The 16354-nt window shown below is 44.2% G+C and overlaps 1 protein-coding gene across 4 annotated transcripts in view; it reads left to right on the top strand.

Annotated features, from left to right (window-relative positions):
- Nucleotides 1-5768: 5768 nt before the first annotated feature.
- The window catches only part of rin3 (Ras and Rab interactor 3), a 24201-nt gene continuing 13615 nt past the window's right edge, over nucleotides 5769-16354 (top strand). For 2 of the 4 annotated variants that reach the window (XR_014599751.1, XM_084043921.1), the window contains exons 1-6: nucleotides 5769-5930; nucleotides 7015-7126; nucleotides 7362-7434; nucleotides 7822-7913; nucleotides 9364-10732; nucleotides 11696-11858. Coding sequence is in view for 3 of the 4 variants with exons in the window: in XM_084043921.1 (XP_083900047.1) it covers nucleotides 5907-5930; nucleotides 7015-7126; nucleotides 7362-7434; nucleotides 7822-7913; nucleotides 9364-10732; nucleotides 11696-11858 (1833 nt within the window). In the remaining variant the exon portion in view is untranslated. Of the gene's footprint in view, nucleotides 5931-7014; nucleotides 7127-7361; nucleotides 7435-7821; nucleotides 7914-9363; nucleotides 10733-11695; nucleotides 11859-16354 lie in introns of those variants that run through there. The other 2 variants (XM_084043922.1, XM_084043923.1) reach the window with 2 other exon arrangements.

Raw genomic sequence — 16354 nt, forward strand, 5'->3', positions numbered from 1 at the left:
ATGTAGAGACGTTGAAACATGGCTCATAGACATGTAGAGACTTTAAAACATGGCTCATATACATGTAGAGACTTTAAAACATGGCTCATAGACATGTAGAGACTATAAAACATGTCTCATAGACATGTAGAGACTTTAAAACATGTCTCATAGACATGTAGAGACGTTGAAACATGGCTCATAGACATGTAGAGACTTTAAAACATGGCTCATATACATGTAGAGACTTTAAAACATGGCTCATAGACATGTAGAGACTTTAAAACATGTCTCATAGACATGTAGAGACGTTGAAACATGGCTCATAGACATGTAGAGACTTTAAAACATGGCTCATAGACATGTAGAGACGTTGAAACATGGCTCATATACATGTAGAGACTTTAAAACATGGCTCATAGACATGTAGAGACGTTGAAACATGGCTCATAGACATGTAGAGACTTTAAAACATGGCTCATAGACATGTAGAGACGTTGAAACATGGCTCATATACATGTAGAGACTTTAAAACATGGCTCATAGACATGTAGAGACGTTGAAACATGGCTCATAGACATGTAGAGACTTTAAAACATGGCTCATAGACATGTAGAGACTATAAAACATGGCTCATAGACATGTAGAGACGTTAAAACATGGCTCATAGACATGTAGAGACTATAAAACATGGCTCATAGATATGTAGAGACTATAAAACATGGCTCATAGACATGTAGAGACTTTAAAACATGACTCATAGACATGTAGAGACTATAAAACATGGCTCATAGACATGTAGAGACTATAAAACATGGCTCATAGACATAGAGAGACTATAAAACATGGCTCATAGACATGTAGAGACTATAAAACATGGCTCATAGACATGTAGAGACTTTAAAACATGGCTCATAGACATGTAGAGACTTTAAAACATGGCTCATAGACATGTAGAGACTTTAAAACATGGCTCATAGACATGTAGAGACTTTAAAACATGGCTCATAGACATGTAGAGACTATAAAACATGGCTCATATACATGTAGAGACTTTAAAACATGGCTCATAGACATGTAGAGACTTTAAAACATGGCTCATAGACATGTAGAGACTTTAAAACATGGCTCATAGACATGTAGAGACTTTAAAACATGGCTCATAGACATGTAGAGACTATAAAACATGGCTCATAGACATGTAGAGACTATAAAACATGGCTCATAGACATGTAGAGACTATAAAACATGGCTCATAGACATGTAGAGACTATAAAACATGGCTCATAGACATGTAGAGACTATAAAACATGGCTCATAGACATGTAGAGACTTTAAAACATGGCTCATAGACATGTAGAGACTTTAAAACATGGCTCATAGACATGTAGAGACTTTAAAACATGGCTCATAGACATGTAGAGACTTTAAAACATGGCTCATAGACATGTAGAGACTTTAAAACATGGCTCATAGACATGTAGAGACTTTAAAACATGGCTCATAGACATGTAGAGACTTTAAAACATGGCTCATAGACATGTAGAGACTATAAAACATGGCTCATAGACATGTAGAGACTTTAAAACATGGCTCATAGACATAGAGACTATAAAACATGGCTCATAGACATGTAGAGACTTTAAAACATGGCTCATAGACATAGAGACTTTAAAACATGGCTCATAGACATGTTTATATAAATGATTTCTGTATTGGTCTTGTTGACGTTAAGGGCGAGGTTGTTCTCCCGGCACCACAGGGCCAGTGAGTTGATCTCATCTCTCTGTAGTCAGACTCGTCATTGTTGACGATTCGACCTATCACTGTTGTGTTGTCCACGTACTTTATGATGGTGTTGGAGTCATGTGTACCGTAGAGCAGATATATTCCCTCACCAGCTTCTCAAAGCATTTGCTGACTATCGGAGTGAGAGCGACAGGTCTCCAGTCGTTCAGGCCTTTTTGGGGATGGGCATAATGGTTGACATTTTGAACCCTGCAGGGACCACAGCCTGAGAGGTTAAGGACCCGGCCTGGAATCCCTTCAGGTCCGGCTGCCTTGTGGATGTTGACCCGTGTGAAGGCTGTGCGCACGTTCTGATTGGGATAGATCCGAACTGTCTTTTTTGGAACTATGGACTATTGGAGTCTGAGATATTGATATTATTCCCAGTGGCGTCCTTAAACATCCCCCAGTCAGTCTGGTGAAAACAGGATCGTAGCATAGCGGCTGTGTCCTCCTCTGTGTAGCAGCTGGATGGAGTAGTGGTCAGAGCTTCCAAGCTGGATGGACGGCAGAGAGCTTTGTATTCATCTTTGAAGTCATTGTCATTGTGCTGGTGGAATTTGTGAAAAAACATTTTAAGATCATTACGTTTGTCAAGTCACCTAAGCAAATGATTGCCCTATCTGGGTGACGATTCTCCTGTGCACTGATAGCTTTGTGTAATTCCCTCATTGCTGTGTCCTTGTTGGCTCCAGGATGGATGTAAACAGCAGCTACAATCACAATGCTAAAGTCACGCCTCATTAACCACACCTCCTCAACCACACTTGACAACTATAGTTATTGATAAACATTAATTCATACATATTATTGTAGTGGTTCTCAAAGTGTGGTCCAGGGACCCTCTGGGTTCCTTGAGGGGGTTCCATGTGGACCATTACAGTCTGTAACTCTCGGGCTTGTAAGAAAGGAGGAGGGGAGAGGAGGAAAGGAGTTCAAGGAAAGGAGGCGAGGCTTGTATAGACGTGCATTCCACAGTTTAAAGGACTGAACATCTGGAAAGCTTTATGTGTGTGTGTGTGTGTGTGTGTGTGTGTGTGTGTGTGTGTGTGTGTGTGTGTGTGTGTGTGTGTGTGTGTGTGTGTGTGTGTGTGTGTGTGTGTGTGTGTGTGTGTGTGTGTGTGTGTGTGTGTGTAGGGTCCATTTCAGTTGAATTTCAGTTGAATTGACACTGTGTGTGTACAGTCATGTTAATGGAATGATAGAGAGACAGAGAGAGAGCAGAGAGAGAGAAAGACACACACACACACACACACACACACACACACACACACACACACACACACACACACACACACACACACACACAGAGAGAGAGAGAGAGAGAGAGAGAGAGAGAGAGAGAGAGAGAGAGAGAGAGAGAGAGAGAGAGAGAGAGAGAGAGAGAGAGAGAGAGAGAGAGAGAGAGAGAGAGAGAGAGAGAGAGAGAGAGAGAGAGAGAGAGAGAGAGAGAGAGAGAGAGAGAAACAGAGAAGGGGGGTGGGGGGGGGGGTGACCAGAGAATTCAGCCTCTTCCTGCCTGAGTGTCAGGAAGTTACAGAGAGAAGAGAGCGAGAGGGTGGGCACACACACACACACACACACACACACACACACACACACACACACACACACACACACAAAGATTTTCCTTTACCCCATTCGTTTTTCTTTTTCAGTTCTGCAGAGAGAGAGAGAGAGAGAGAGAGAGAGAGAGAGAGAGAGGGACACACAGAACAGATGAATGATGGAATCCAGCCTCGTCTCTACTGATCTAAGGTCAGTTTATAACTCAATGAGACTCTCTACCTCCGTTAAGAACGGGGGGGGGGGGGGTTGTTTACTGTGTTGCAGAGGAAAGAGGGGGGGGGGGGGTTGTTTACTGTGTTGCAGAGGAAAGAGGGGGGGGGGGGGGGGGGTTTAGTCAGCAGTAGCCATGGTGTTGTTACACTACGTCTAAACCCTGTGCGTTCAGAGAAGCAGATCCTTGTAGATCCACTTAAACACTATTATACTGAGTTCACCGGTGTGCCCCAGGGCTCTGTACTAAGTGGACCCTCCTTTCCTTGTGTCTCTCTGCACCAAACCTCTTTGCAGAACAAACTAGTTTTCTACTAAACTAAACTAAATTAAACTAGTGGATGTGTTGACCCGTGTTCTCTGTAGAACAGAGTTCTAACGGTTTCCTGTTCTCTGCTGTGTCGCTGGAAACTAACTGACACGTTAGAACAGTCTTAGTGGTCACTGCTTCCTGTGTGACGCACCCCCACATCTGTTTGTTTACAACTGCACAGTGTGTGCATTCAGGGACCCCCATGACAGCAGAGTGTGTGCATTCAGGGACCCCCATGACAGCAGAGTGTGTGCATTCAGGGACCCTCATGACAGCAGAGTGTGTGCATTCAGGGACCCTCATGACAGCAGAGTGTGTGCATTCAGGGACCCTCATGACAGCAGAGTGTGTGCATTCAGGGACCCTCATGACAGCAGAGTGTGTGCATTCAGGGACCCTCATGACAGCAGAGTGTGTGCATTCAGGGACCCTCATGACAGCAGAGTGTGTGCATTCAGGGACCCTCATGACAGCAGAGTGTGTGCATTCAGGGACCCTCATGACAGCAGAGTGTGTGCATTCAGGGACCCTCATGACAGCAGAGTGTGTGCATTCAGGGACCCTCATGACAGCAGATTTGAGTGTTAAACATTTTCAGAATTATTCATAACGTTTCACAACCCGGCAGCATCATGTGGTCAGTCATGTGATTAGTCATGTGATCAGTCATGTGATTAGTCATGTGATCAGTCATGTGATCAGTCTTAATGAAAAGATTATTTCAGAAACATTTACATCCTGACCTTAAATAGACCTTTAGTCATAACGTGTGACAGGGTTAGGGTTGTGACAGGGTTGTCACAGGGTTGTGACTGGGTTAGGGGTGTGACAGGGTTAGGGTTCTGACAGGGTTAGGGGTGTGACAGGGTTAGGGTTCTGACAGGGTTAGGGGTGTGACAGGGTTAGGGTTCTGACAGGGTTAGGGTTGTGACAGGGTTGTGACAGGGTTAGGGGTGTGACAGGGTTAGGGTTCTGACAGGGTTAGGGGTGTGACAGGGTTAGGGTTCTGACAGGGTTAGGGGTGTGACAGGGTTAGGGTTCTGACAGGGTTAGGGGTGTGACAGGGTTAGGGTTGTGATATTGGGTGCGTTCGGAAATACAGCACTGAGCGCACTGGCCAATGCAAACTAATAGGCGAGTGCGCTCCGGTGCGCTATTTCCGAACGCACCCAGGGTTAGGGTTGTGATAGGGTTAGGGTTGTGATAGGGTTGTGACAGGGTTAGGGTTGTGACAGGGTTGTGACAGGGTTAGGGTTGTGACAGGGTTGTGACAGGGTTAGGGTTGTGATAGGGTTGTGACAGGGTTAGGGGTGTGACAGGGTTGTGATAGGGTTGTGACAGGGTTAGGGTTGTGATAGGGTTGTGACAGTGTTAGGGGTGTGACAGGGTTGTGATAGGGTTGTGACAGGGTTAGGGTTGTGACAGGGTTGTGACAGGGTTGTGATAGGGTTGTGACAGGGTTAGGGTTGTGACAGGGTTGGGGGTGTGACAGGGTGAGGTTAAAGGTCACAGGGTTAGGGGTGCATGTCCATTGCATTGCTGCGACCGTATTAACCTTTGACCCTGTGACCTTTGTCTTCACAGCCCAGCCAGCCCTCTGGACCTTCTGTCAATCATCACTCCTCCTTCATCTGGCTCCTCTTCCTCTTCACCTCCTTCTATCCCTCCTTCATCTGTCCCCTCCTCCCCCCCTCCCCCACGGCCATGTCGGCCCAAGCCCCCCCCTCCCCTGTCAAAGCCCTCCCAGCTTCCCCCCCGCTCCTCCCTCCCTCCATCCCTCCCACCTCCTCTCTGTCCCACCCTTTCCTCTTCTCCTCCTCCTTCTCCTGTGGCTCCTCCTCTCCTCCCTACGGCTCCTCTGGCGCCTCCGGTGGTCGGAGGTGAAGACCAGGGGGTCCCCAGGGGCTCCGGGGGTCTGGGTGAAGACCAGGGGGTCCCCAGGGGGTCCTGGGGTTTGGGTCTTCTACAGAGGTTGGTTTCCAGCTCTGCTGTTTGGAAGCTGAAGGGTCTGAAGGGTCCGGAGCAAAACCTGGAGCGAAGCTCTGGAATGTTGAGTAGAGAGCTGCCTGGGGTGAGTACTAATACTTATTACTATTAATACTAATACTTATTAATACTGAGTAGAGAGCTACCTGGGGTGAGACTCACCTTCACTTATTAAGAGGGTGGGGAGCTGGGAAAGACATGCATTTTTGCCGGTATATATTGCTGGTATTTAAATGAAATCTTCGGATGATGTGATCTCTGGATCCGTGTGAGTGGAGCAGTGGTTCTCAAACTTTTTCATGTCAAGGACCCCCAAAATGATATGTATTTGGCCGTGGACCCCCATCTAAAAATATTTTGTTCCAGGGATCCCCCAGAAGCAAATATTTGAGTTACAAATGTTCGCTTTAAAAATATATATTAAAAAATATATATAGATTTGCACAAATTTTCAAGATTTTTCAAAAATAGCAGATCTACAAGCTCATAGCGCGGCAGCTATGAGCTTGTAGATCTGCTATTTTTGAATAGCCAAAGTATAAAAGGTCATAATTATTCTGATGCTATATTTACACATTTTTCTGGGTACCCCAATTAAACCCCCTCAAATACCCCTGGGGGCTTTGAGAACCAATGGAGTAGAGAATGAAAATGGACACTCGGGTAATAGAGTAGGGGGTGTAGGGGGCGGGCACATGATGTTTTTGCCCTGTCTAGTCCCGCAGTGCGTGTATTATAATCTCCATGGACCATTTCTTCACGGTCAGCGTGCCTTGGTGTGTGTGTCCCCCCCCCCCCCTAAAAGCACGAAATTGCGTGTTTTATAATTTGGATAAATAAGCATAAACAAACTACTTCATGAACTATGTTGGTGTAACTAAGATATTTGAGGGGATATATTTTTTTTACATTTATTTTACATACACAGATTTACAAATAAAAGACACATTATGTTGAGGTCACATCCTCATTGTTCTAGTCTGTTTGATGTGAGTGTGAGAGAAAATATCAATCAATCTGTGACCTGTCTCTGTTCAGAGAGACCACGTGACATACAGTATTAAATATGGTATTTTTGGTTCATGTCATAGTCCCTTTAAGACCCTAGTCTCCTATACGGCTGTATGATATTTTATACTTTGTGTTTTATTTATTTTTTTACTTCCCAGGCGTTCGTCGTTCAGAGCTCAGAGGAGCAGGGTACGACCCTGTCAGTACGTCTACCTGACAGACAGGGGGCGCCACACGTACACAACCTGACCATACAACAACACAACACATGTAAGTGTTACCATAGTTACACCAATTAGTTAGTAATTAGTTATATCTCCACATTTATTCATGAAGAAGTCTTTTATTAAACTGTGTTTCTCCAGTATTAATGGTCTTTTATTAAACTGTGTTTCTCCAGTATTAATGGTCTTTTATTAAACTTTGTTTCTCCAGTATTAATGGTCTTTTATTAAATTGTGTTTCTCCAGCATTAATGGTCTTTTATTAAACTTTGTGTTTTCAGATTTCCACTTAGAAGGATCTGCTCTGGTATTTGATGACATCATCAAGCTGGTGTCATTCTATTGTGTCAGCAGGTACACACACACACACACACACACACGCACATGCGCGCGCACACACACACACACACACACACACACACACACACACACACACACACACACACACACACACACACACACGCGTGTGCATGCGTATGTGTGTGTCAATAATAAAGTAAAAATCACTAATATTTAAGGAAATGAAAATAAGAAGAACAATAATGCAGAATAAGCAGATAGTTGTTTAGTTCCCTTTTATTTTAGACCACAGCGGCCTTAGTCACACACACACACACACACACACACACACACACACACACACACACACACACACACACACACACACACACACACACACACACACACACACAGGAGTGTAACGGTGTGTGTCTCTGTGCTCTGGTGAACCGACCGAATCAGGGACATCCTGTCAGTCCGTCTGAGGTTACCCAGGGTCATCACCATGGCGATTAAGGAGGAGGAGTTGGAGGCCATTTCAGCTATGGGACCAGGTACACAACATTATACTTTTATGATAAACCAATATCTCTCTGCTGTCAGGCAGAAACCAACTATGTCCAAAATATAGCGTTATTATTATTATTTACTGTCATTGCGCGAATTAGAGACTATCTGTCGTTAGACGATGCAAAAACGCTGACCCACGCTTTTGTTTTCTCTCGGCTTGATTACTGCAACGCACTCTACTCTGGCCTGCCTAAGAAAACAACTGACAGATTACAACTTGTTCAAAATGCGGCAGCCAGAATTTTAACTAAAACTAGAATGAGAGAACATATCACTCCAGTTCTAGCTTCACTACACTGGCTCCCGGTTGTTTTTAGGATTGATTTTAAAATTATTTTAATAGTTTATAAAGCTCTAAATGGTCTGGCACCTTCCTACCTCTATGACTGCCTAGAGAGACATGTTCCAAACCGGACCCTCAGGTCTTCAAGTGCTGACCTGCTCGAGGTGCCTACAATGACATATAAAAAATACGGTGAAGCAGCATTCTGCTTTTACGGACCAACAGTGTGGAATAAACTCCCATTACACCTAAGACAGGCAGCCTCTGTCGATAGCTTTAAAGCACAGCTCAAGACCTATTTCTTCACTCTTGCTTTTAGCTGATTTTTTGGTTGATTTTTAAGTCCTCACTGTATTGCCTATTTTAATGTTGTTTTATGCTTTTGCTTTTATTTTATTTTATTTGTGTTTGCTTTATTGTTAAATTGGTTGTAACTGTAACTGTATTCTTGCTCTGTAAAGCACTTTGCGCTGCATTTCATGTCATGAAAGGTGCTATACAAATAAAGTTTATTATTATTATTATTATTATTATGTACCATCATAATGTTCTATAGGATGTTAAATAATAAGGATAAGGATAATTCCTTTTAACAGGTCGTTCATGAAAGTCCTTGCGGTCTTGTTTCCAATGAGAACCTGTGAGCAATTAGGGGTTAAGAGTCCCTGCTCAGGGACAAATTTCATTTCATCGACACATATGCTGACCTGGCCTAATACAGTAGAGAATAAGGGGGACCGCACACAGCCATTTGCTCCATCAGTGCACTTGTTTATTAGTTAAAACATGCACATGGATCCAAGACACAACGTTTCGGCCATCATTTGGCCATCATCATCAACCTGATGATGATGATGGCCAAATGATGGCACCAGCACTGGGAAGGATGTGCGCAACACTACAGCATTTTTAACTGGCCTAATACAGTAACATGACAGATAGAAGTCTATGTTGTTTACATTCTGGATTCAAGCTCTGAGACACATGTTGTTTCCAGTGTTTAGGACATCAGGAGCAACTGAAAAGTGTGTCTGTGTGTGTGTGTGTGTGTGTGTGTGTGTGTGTGTGTGTGTGTGTGTGTGTGTGTGTGTGTGTGTGTGTGTGTGTGTGTGTGTGTGTGTGTGTGTGTGTGTGTGCGTGTTGTGTTGCAGATTTCTGGACATCATCATTGAACCTCCAGACTCTGGATCAGGACCTCAGTGGGGGGTCTTCTTCACAGAGCCAGTACTGGTACCTGAACCCCGTCACCGTGGAGACCCTGAACCCCTCCTCCCCGTCCCCCCCTACTTCCACCTCTCACCTCAACCCAGACCCTGGGTCCAAACCATCCAGCGTCAGTGCTAGCTCAACCCGCCATGCTAACCATGCTAACCAGCAGAACAACATCACCGCTAGCTTCCTGAGCGATGCTAGCCTGCAGAACGGAGACGCTAACAACCCTAACCCTGAGGTCCAAACTGAGACTAAGGCCACGCCCAACCAGGAAGTGCTGCCTAAGGCCACAGCCAACGAGGAAGTGCTGCCAAAGGCCACGCCTCCCAACCAGGAAGTGCTGCCTAAGACCACGCCCGTCCAGGAAGTGCTGCCAAAAGCCACGGCCCCCAATCAGGAAGTGCTGTCTAAGACCACGCCCGTCCAGGAAGTGCTGCCTAAGGCCACGCCCCCCAACCAGGAAGCGCTACCTAAGACCACACCAGACCAGGAAGTGCTACCTAAGACCACACCAGACCAGGAAGTGCTGCCTAAGGCCACGCCCCCCAACCAGGAAGTGCTACCTAAGACCACACCAGACCAGGAAGTGCTACCTAAGACCACACCAGACCAGGAAGTGCTACCTAAGGCTACGTCCGACCAGGAAGCGCTCCGTAAATACAAGCGACCTCCTCCTAGACCTCCGAGTCTGAGCTCCCCTGCCTCCCCCCCCCTCACTGCTGAGAGGAGGGGAGGGGGAGGGGGGGAGAGAGAGGACAGGAGGTTAGCGTCAAGGGCGTGTCCTCCTCCGTCCCGCCCCCCGGTCCCCACGCCCCCGGGGGGCGGTGGCGGCAGACCTCCTGTTCCCCGGCTGCCCCCCGCTCCCCTGCGCCGCGCCTCCTCCAAGGGAGGAGGAGTTAAAGGAGGACATGCTCCGCCCCCTCCTCCTGCTCCTGCTCAGAGCAAGGACAGCGAGGGAGCGGCGCAGGGGGAGGGGCAGAAGGAGGAAAAGAGGGAGGAGGCGGAGCGAGGGGAGGAGCCGGGGAAGGAGAGCTGTAGCCCCGGCCTCCAGCCGCCGCGTCCGGTCCCGCCTCCCAGGAGGAGGGGGCCCAGCCCGGCCCAGCCCGTCCCCGTCCCGGGCCCCGCCCCCTCCCAGTCTCCCAGAACCAATCGGAACACGGCGGCCACTTCGTCCTCACCGGCGCGGCGCCCGGACGTTTCCCTTTACTCGCCACAGGGAGGCGCTGTGCTGGGGACGGACTCTGGTTCCACCAGCAGCACAGAGGAAGAGGAGGGCGAGCACATCCAGGAGAGCGAGCCCAACACCAGGTAGGACTGACCCCTGACCCCTATGTAGGGCCTATTCTATGTGTTTAACATGTGTTTAACATGTGTTTAACAGTTAACAGTACATTAAACATGTGTTTAACATGTGTTTAACATGTGTTTAATGTGTTTAACATGTGTTTAACATGTGTTTAACATGTGTTTAACACATCCACTGCCAAGGGCTAATCTCAGAATGTACTCACCAGTGCCAAGGTGTTTTTTGTTGTTTTTTGTTTTTTTCACGTCGCCATAGTCCTTGTTAAAATCAGAGCTGCCAAGTCTCACCCTTTGAGAGTGAGAGTCACGCAATTTACCCTCTTCACATATATTGTTTGATGGCAATGACTGGTACAAATGAAAGAAGACCCTAAGACAGCTAAATAGAGAATTTTACATTTTAAGAATTGCGTTCATGTGTGCGTCCCTGATGAGTCTCACTCCTAGATTTTCCTGAAAGTTGGCAGCCCTGTTAAAATCCATAAAAGCGAGCTCTGCTTTGTATACATATACATCGCCGACATCTGCCTGCGTCTACTACAAAAGACCACGTGTCAAACGGGGCAGCCATGTTTGATTTCTGACCGTTTATGTTAACATGGGAAATGCGAGGAGAAAAAACTACAAGGCCCTAAAATGGACTGTTAGTGTGAGCCTTAGAATGGAGGCCGACGGGAAACCAAAAACGGGATCGCAAATAGTCCCGACTTCCGGTGGCGTTACACTGAAAATGGTCCGTGTAGAAAATTGAAAAAAAAAAAACCGGACCGTAGCACTACGGTCTCGGCACTTAACAGTTGGATTTAACGGACCGTAGGACTACGTTCTTGGCAGTTAATGTGTTAACATGTGTTTAATGTGTTTAACATGTGTTTAACATGTGTTTAATGTGTGTTTAACATGTGTTTAACATGTGTTTAATGTGTTTAACATGTGTTTAACATGTGTTTAACATGTGTTTAACAGTAGCAGACAGTGTGCGGTGAAACGCACCCCCACCACGGTCATCCTGGACCGCGCTCGGTACCGTCTGTCCACCGTACTGACCGGACTGATCAGCCACGACCGCCGTCTGACCCAACGCATCGTAGAGCTGGCCAGAGACAACCTCAGCTACTTTGGTAACCTGGTGAGTCTATAGATCTATTTACCACCACACTAACATTTATACATCTATTTACCACCACACTAACCATTTATACATCTATTTACCACCACACTAACCATTTATAGATCTATTTACCACCACACTAACCATTTATAGATCTATTTACCACCACACTAACATTTATACATCTATTTACCACCACACTAACATTTATAGATCTATTTACCACCACACTAACCATTTATACATCTATTTACCACCACACTAACCATTTATAGATCTATTTACCACCACACTAACCATTTATACATCTATTTACCACCACACTAACATTTATAGATCTATGTACCGCCACACTAACATTTATACATCTATTTACCACCACACTAACATTTATACATCTATTTACCACCACACTAACCATTTATACATCTATTTACCACCACACTAACCATTTATAGATCTATTTACCACCACACTAACATTTATACATCTATTTACCACCACACTAACCATTTATACATCTATTTACCACCACACTAACCATTTATAGATCTATTTACCACCACACTAACATTTATAGATCTATGTACCACCACACTAACATTTATAGATCTATTTACCACCACACTAACATTTATAGATCTATGTACCACCACACTAACATTTATAGATCTATGTACCACCACACTAACCATTTATAGATCTATTTACCACCACACTAACATTTATAGATCTATGTACCACCACACTAACCATTTATAGATCTATTTACCACCACACTAACCATTTATAGATCTATTTACCACCACACTAACATTTATAGATCTATGTACCACCACACTAACCATTTATAGATCTATTTACCACCACACTAACATTTATAGATCTATGTACCACCACACTAACCATTTATAGATCTATTTACCACCACACTAACCATTTATAGATCTATTTACCACCACACTAACATTTATAGATCTATTTACCACCACACTAACCATTTATACATCTATTTACCACCACACTAACCATTTATAGATCTATTTACCACCACACTAACCATTTATACATCTATTTACCACCACACTAACATTTATACATCTATTTACCACCACACTAACATTTATAGATCTATTTACCACCACACTAACCATTTATAGATCTATTTACCACCACACTAACATTTATAGATCTATGTACCACCACACTAACCATTTATAGATCTATTTACCACCACACTAACCATTTATAGATCTATTTACCACCACACTAACCATTTATAGATCTATTTACCACCACACTAACCATTTATACATCTATTTACCACCACACTAACCATTTATAGATCTATTTACCACCACACTAACCATTTATACATCTATTTACCACCACACTAACCATTTATAGATCTATTTACCACCACACTAACCATTTATAGATCTATTTACCACCACACTAACCATTTATACATCTATTTACCACCACACTAACCATTTATAGATCTATTTACCACCACACTAACCATTTATACATCTATTTACCACCACACTAACATTTATAGATCTATTTACCACCACACTAACATTTATAGATCTATTTACCACCACACTAACATTTATAGATCTATTTACCACCACACTAACCATTTATAGATCTATTTACCACCACACTAACCATTTATAGATCTATTTACCACCACACTAACATTTATAGATCTATTTACCACCACACTAACCATTTATAGATCTATTTACCACCACACTAACCATTTATAGATCTATTTACCACCACACTAACCATTTATAGATCTATTTACCACCACACTAACATTTATAGATCTATGTACCACCACACTAACCATTTATAGATCTATTTACCACCACACTAACCATTTATAGATCTATGTACCACCACACTAACCATTTATAGATCTATTTACCACCACACTAACCATTTATAGATATATGTACCACCACACTAACCATTTATAGATCTATGTACCACCACACTAACCATGTATAGATCTATTTACCACCACACTAACCATTTATAGATCTATGTACCACCACACTAACCATTTATAGATCTATTTACCACCACACTAACTATAAACAACCATTTATAGATCTATTTACCACCACACTAACCATGTATAGATCTATTTACCACCACACTAACCATTTATAGATCTATGTACCACCACTACATTAAGTTTGCAGTTGCACAGCTAGGCTGTCTGAGAGCATGAGTCCAACTTCTAACAGTTCTTTTGCAAGAAAATGAGCATATCTGCTTTTTCTGGACGAATCCTGCGTCTCTCCTGGCTGATAGTGTCTCCAGCAACTTCTAACACTCTCTCTGATGGGGTTGAGGATGCTTGTACACACAAATATGTGTCAGACAAATCATACAGCATGGGGAGTGTGTGCCTATTCTTCCACCACCAATCAGTAGGGTCTGTGCTCATGGGCACAGGGGCCAGGTTCCTGCAGTGATTTATTTCTATGTCTGCTCTCGCACTAGCTGACTGGGGGAGCCTGATGGACGCAGCTCCCTTTTCTAGCGGCTTTCTCTTCCTCTTCAAAAAGCTCTTCTAGGGGAGTTATTTTCATCTTCTTGGGACTGGGAGGCTTACTCTGCGTCTGAAATATCGGTAGACAAAACATCCTGTTGGTGATGATTTTAATATGACCAGACAGAGGGACTGTTCCCAAGAAAATGAAAATATTCAGCATGTCATTCCTTAATCCTTACCTCCATCTCCTCTTCACCTTCCTCCTCCTGATCAGACACACTCAAACTGGTCCTGTGGCCCTGTGGGTGGTCTCACTCTCACTCTCTGCACACTCCTCTTGTCTGGCTGGCAGCTGAACAATTCAAAGATGCATGCAGTACGAGGTAGCTAGTACTAGCCAGTAGTTCACAGTTTAGGCTGACAGCTGTTTTTATAACTTGTTACATGATGGCCAATGTGTTTTACCTGGTTCTCTAGCTCTGGACCCACTGCTGCGGTCTTCAGCCGGTCCCAGGCTTCATTGTTGTCCACTTTACTCTGAAATCTTGGGTCCATTATAGTGGCCTCCTCCGCTTGGACAGGTCAGCCCATGCCTTCTCCTTAATGGCGATGGCAAAGGAAGAGTCTCCATCAGCTACTGTGAAGTGAGCCTCTAGCTTCTTCAGGATTGGAAGAATTTGCCCACATGTTGCCATCTTCTCACTCGATACGGCCAGGGTGCTGGTGTAGAGCAGTGGTTCTCAAACTTGTTCAGGTCAAGTACCCCTAAATGAATGTGTGTTTGGCCGCGGACCCCCATCTGAAAAGATTTTGTGCCAAGGACCCCATCCAAGATTGAAGTTAAAAATGTAAAAAATATTCAAACATTTTCAAAGAATATCAAGATTTTTTTGAAAATAGCTGATGTATGTAGGGCCCTGGTGGTCCCCGGACCCCACTTTGAGAACCCCTGCATTAGACCACGGACCACCATAACTCTGAGAGTGTACAAATGGAACCAAATGGACCCGTAAGGGTCCATTTGGTTCCATTTGTACACTCTCAGAGTTACGGCAACATAAGGTTCCATTTGGTTCCTAACTATCCAACATTTATCTGGGTACCCCCTGGAACCTGCTCAAGGACCCCTGGGGGTCCCCGTACCCCACTTTGAGAACCATGGGTGTAGAGGATTCTCATAAGTTTGATGAAGTCGTCTGCTTTCCTGAAGTCATCATCAGTGATTCTCTCCAATCTACCAGACATGCAGTATATGTAGAACTTAATGTTAAAATGGTTAGGGGAATGTACTTCAGAAGTAAGGTATTTGAGATGTAATCATATTTGCAATGAGTTAAATACATAATAAATGCAAAAAAATAAAGGTTAACTGAAATAGTAATTTTATCAATAATATTATTTAAATGCTACACTCACTTGTCCTTCTCCGCTCCCTTCCTAACTCTTGGATCCAGAACGGTTGCTTGAATGGCTGGGTATTGCTCCAAGAACCTTTCGATCATCAAATATGTGGAGTTCAAGCGGGTTTTCACATCAAGCACTAGTTCATGGTCATCTAGGGCTGAAATAACACACACACACACACACACACACACACACACACACACACACACACACACACACACACACACACACACACACACACACACACACACACACACACACGTGTAATATATAATTTATCTAACATAAATGTAATTTCATTCTCAACTTTAAGTGAATAATACATTTTAAAAATCTACTTACACAGAAATGGTTGCTTTTCTTTCATGACCACCTTGGCCATGCTGGTCTTCCTCATCCAAAGGATGACTGCTCTTATCTTGGCTGCCCACTTGCTCACCGACGGAACACTGCAGGCCTTTTGTGCCCCCAGGTTTAATGTGTGTGCAAAGCATCCAAGTTTCAGGATCTTCAGCCTCTTCGCAGCCACATCCATATTGGAGGCATTGTCCACAGTGACTCCAACAATAGATTTACGGTCTAAGCTGAATTCTTG

This window comes from Gymnoscopelus microlampas (assembly GCF_963454915.1).
Source record: "Gymnoscopelus microlampas genome assembly, chromosome: 20".
Taxonomy (NCBI): domain Eukaryota; kingdom Metazoa; phylum Chordata; class Actinopteri; order Myctophiformes; family Myctophidae; genus Gymnoscopelus; species Gymnoscopelus microlampas.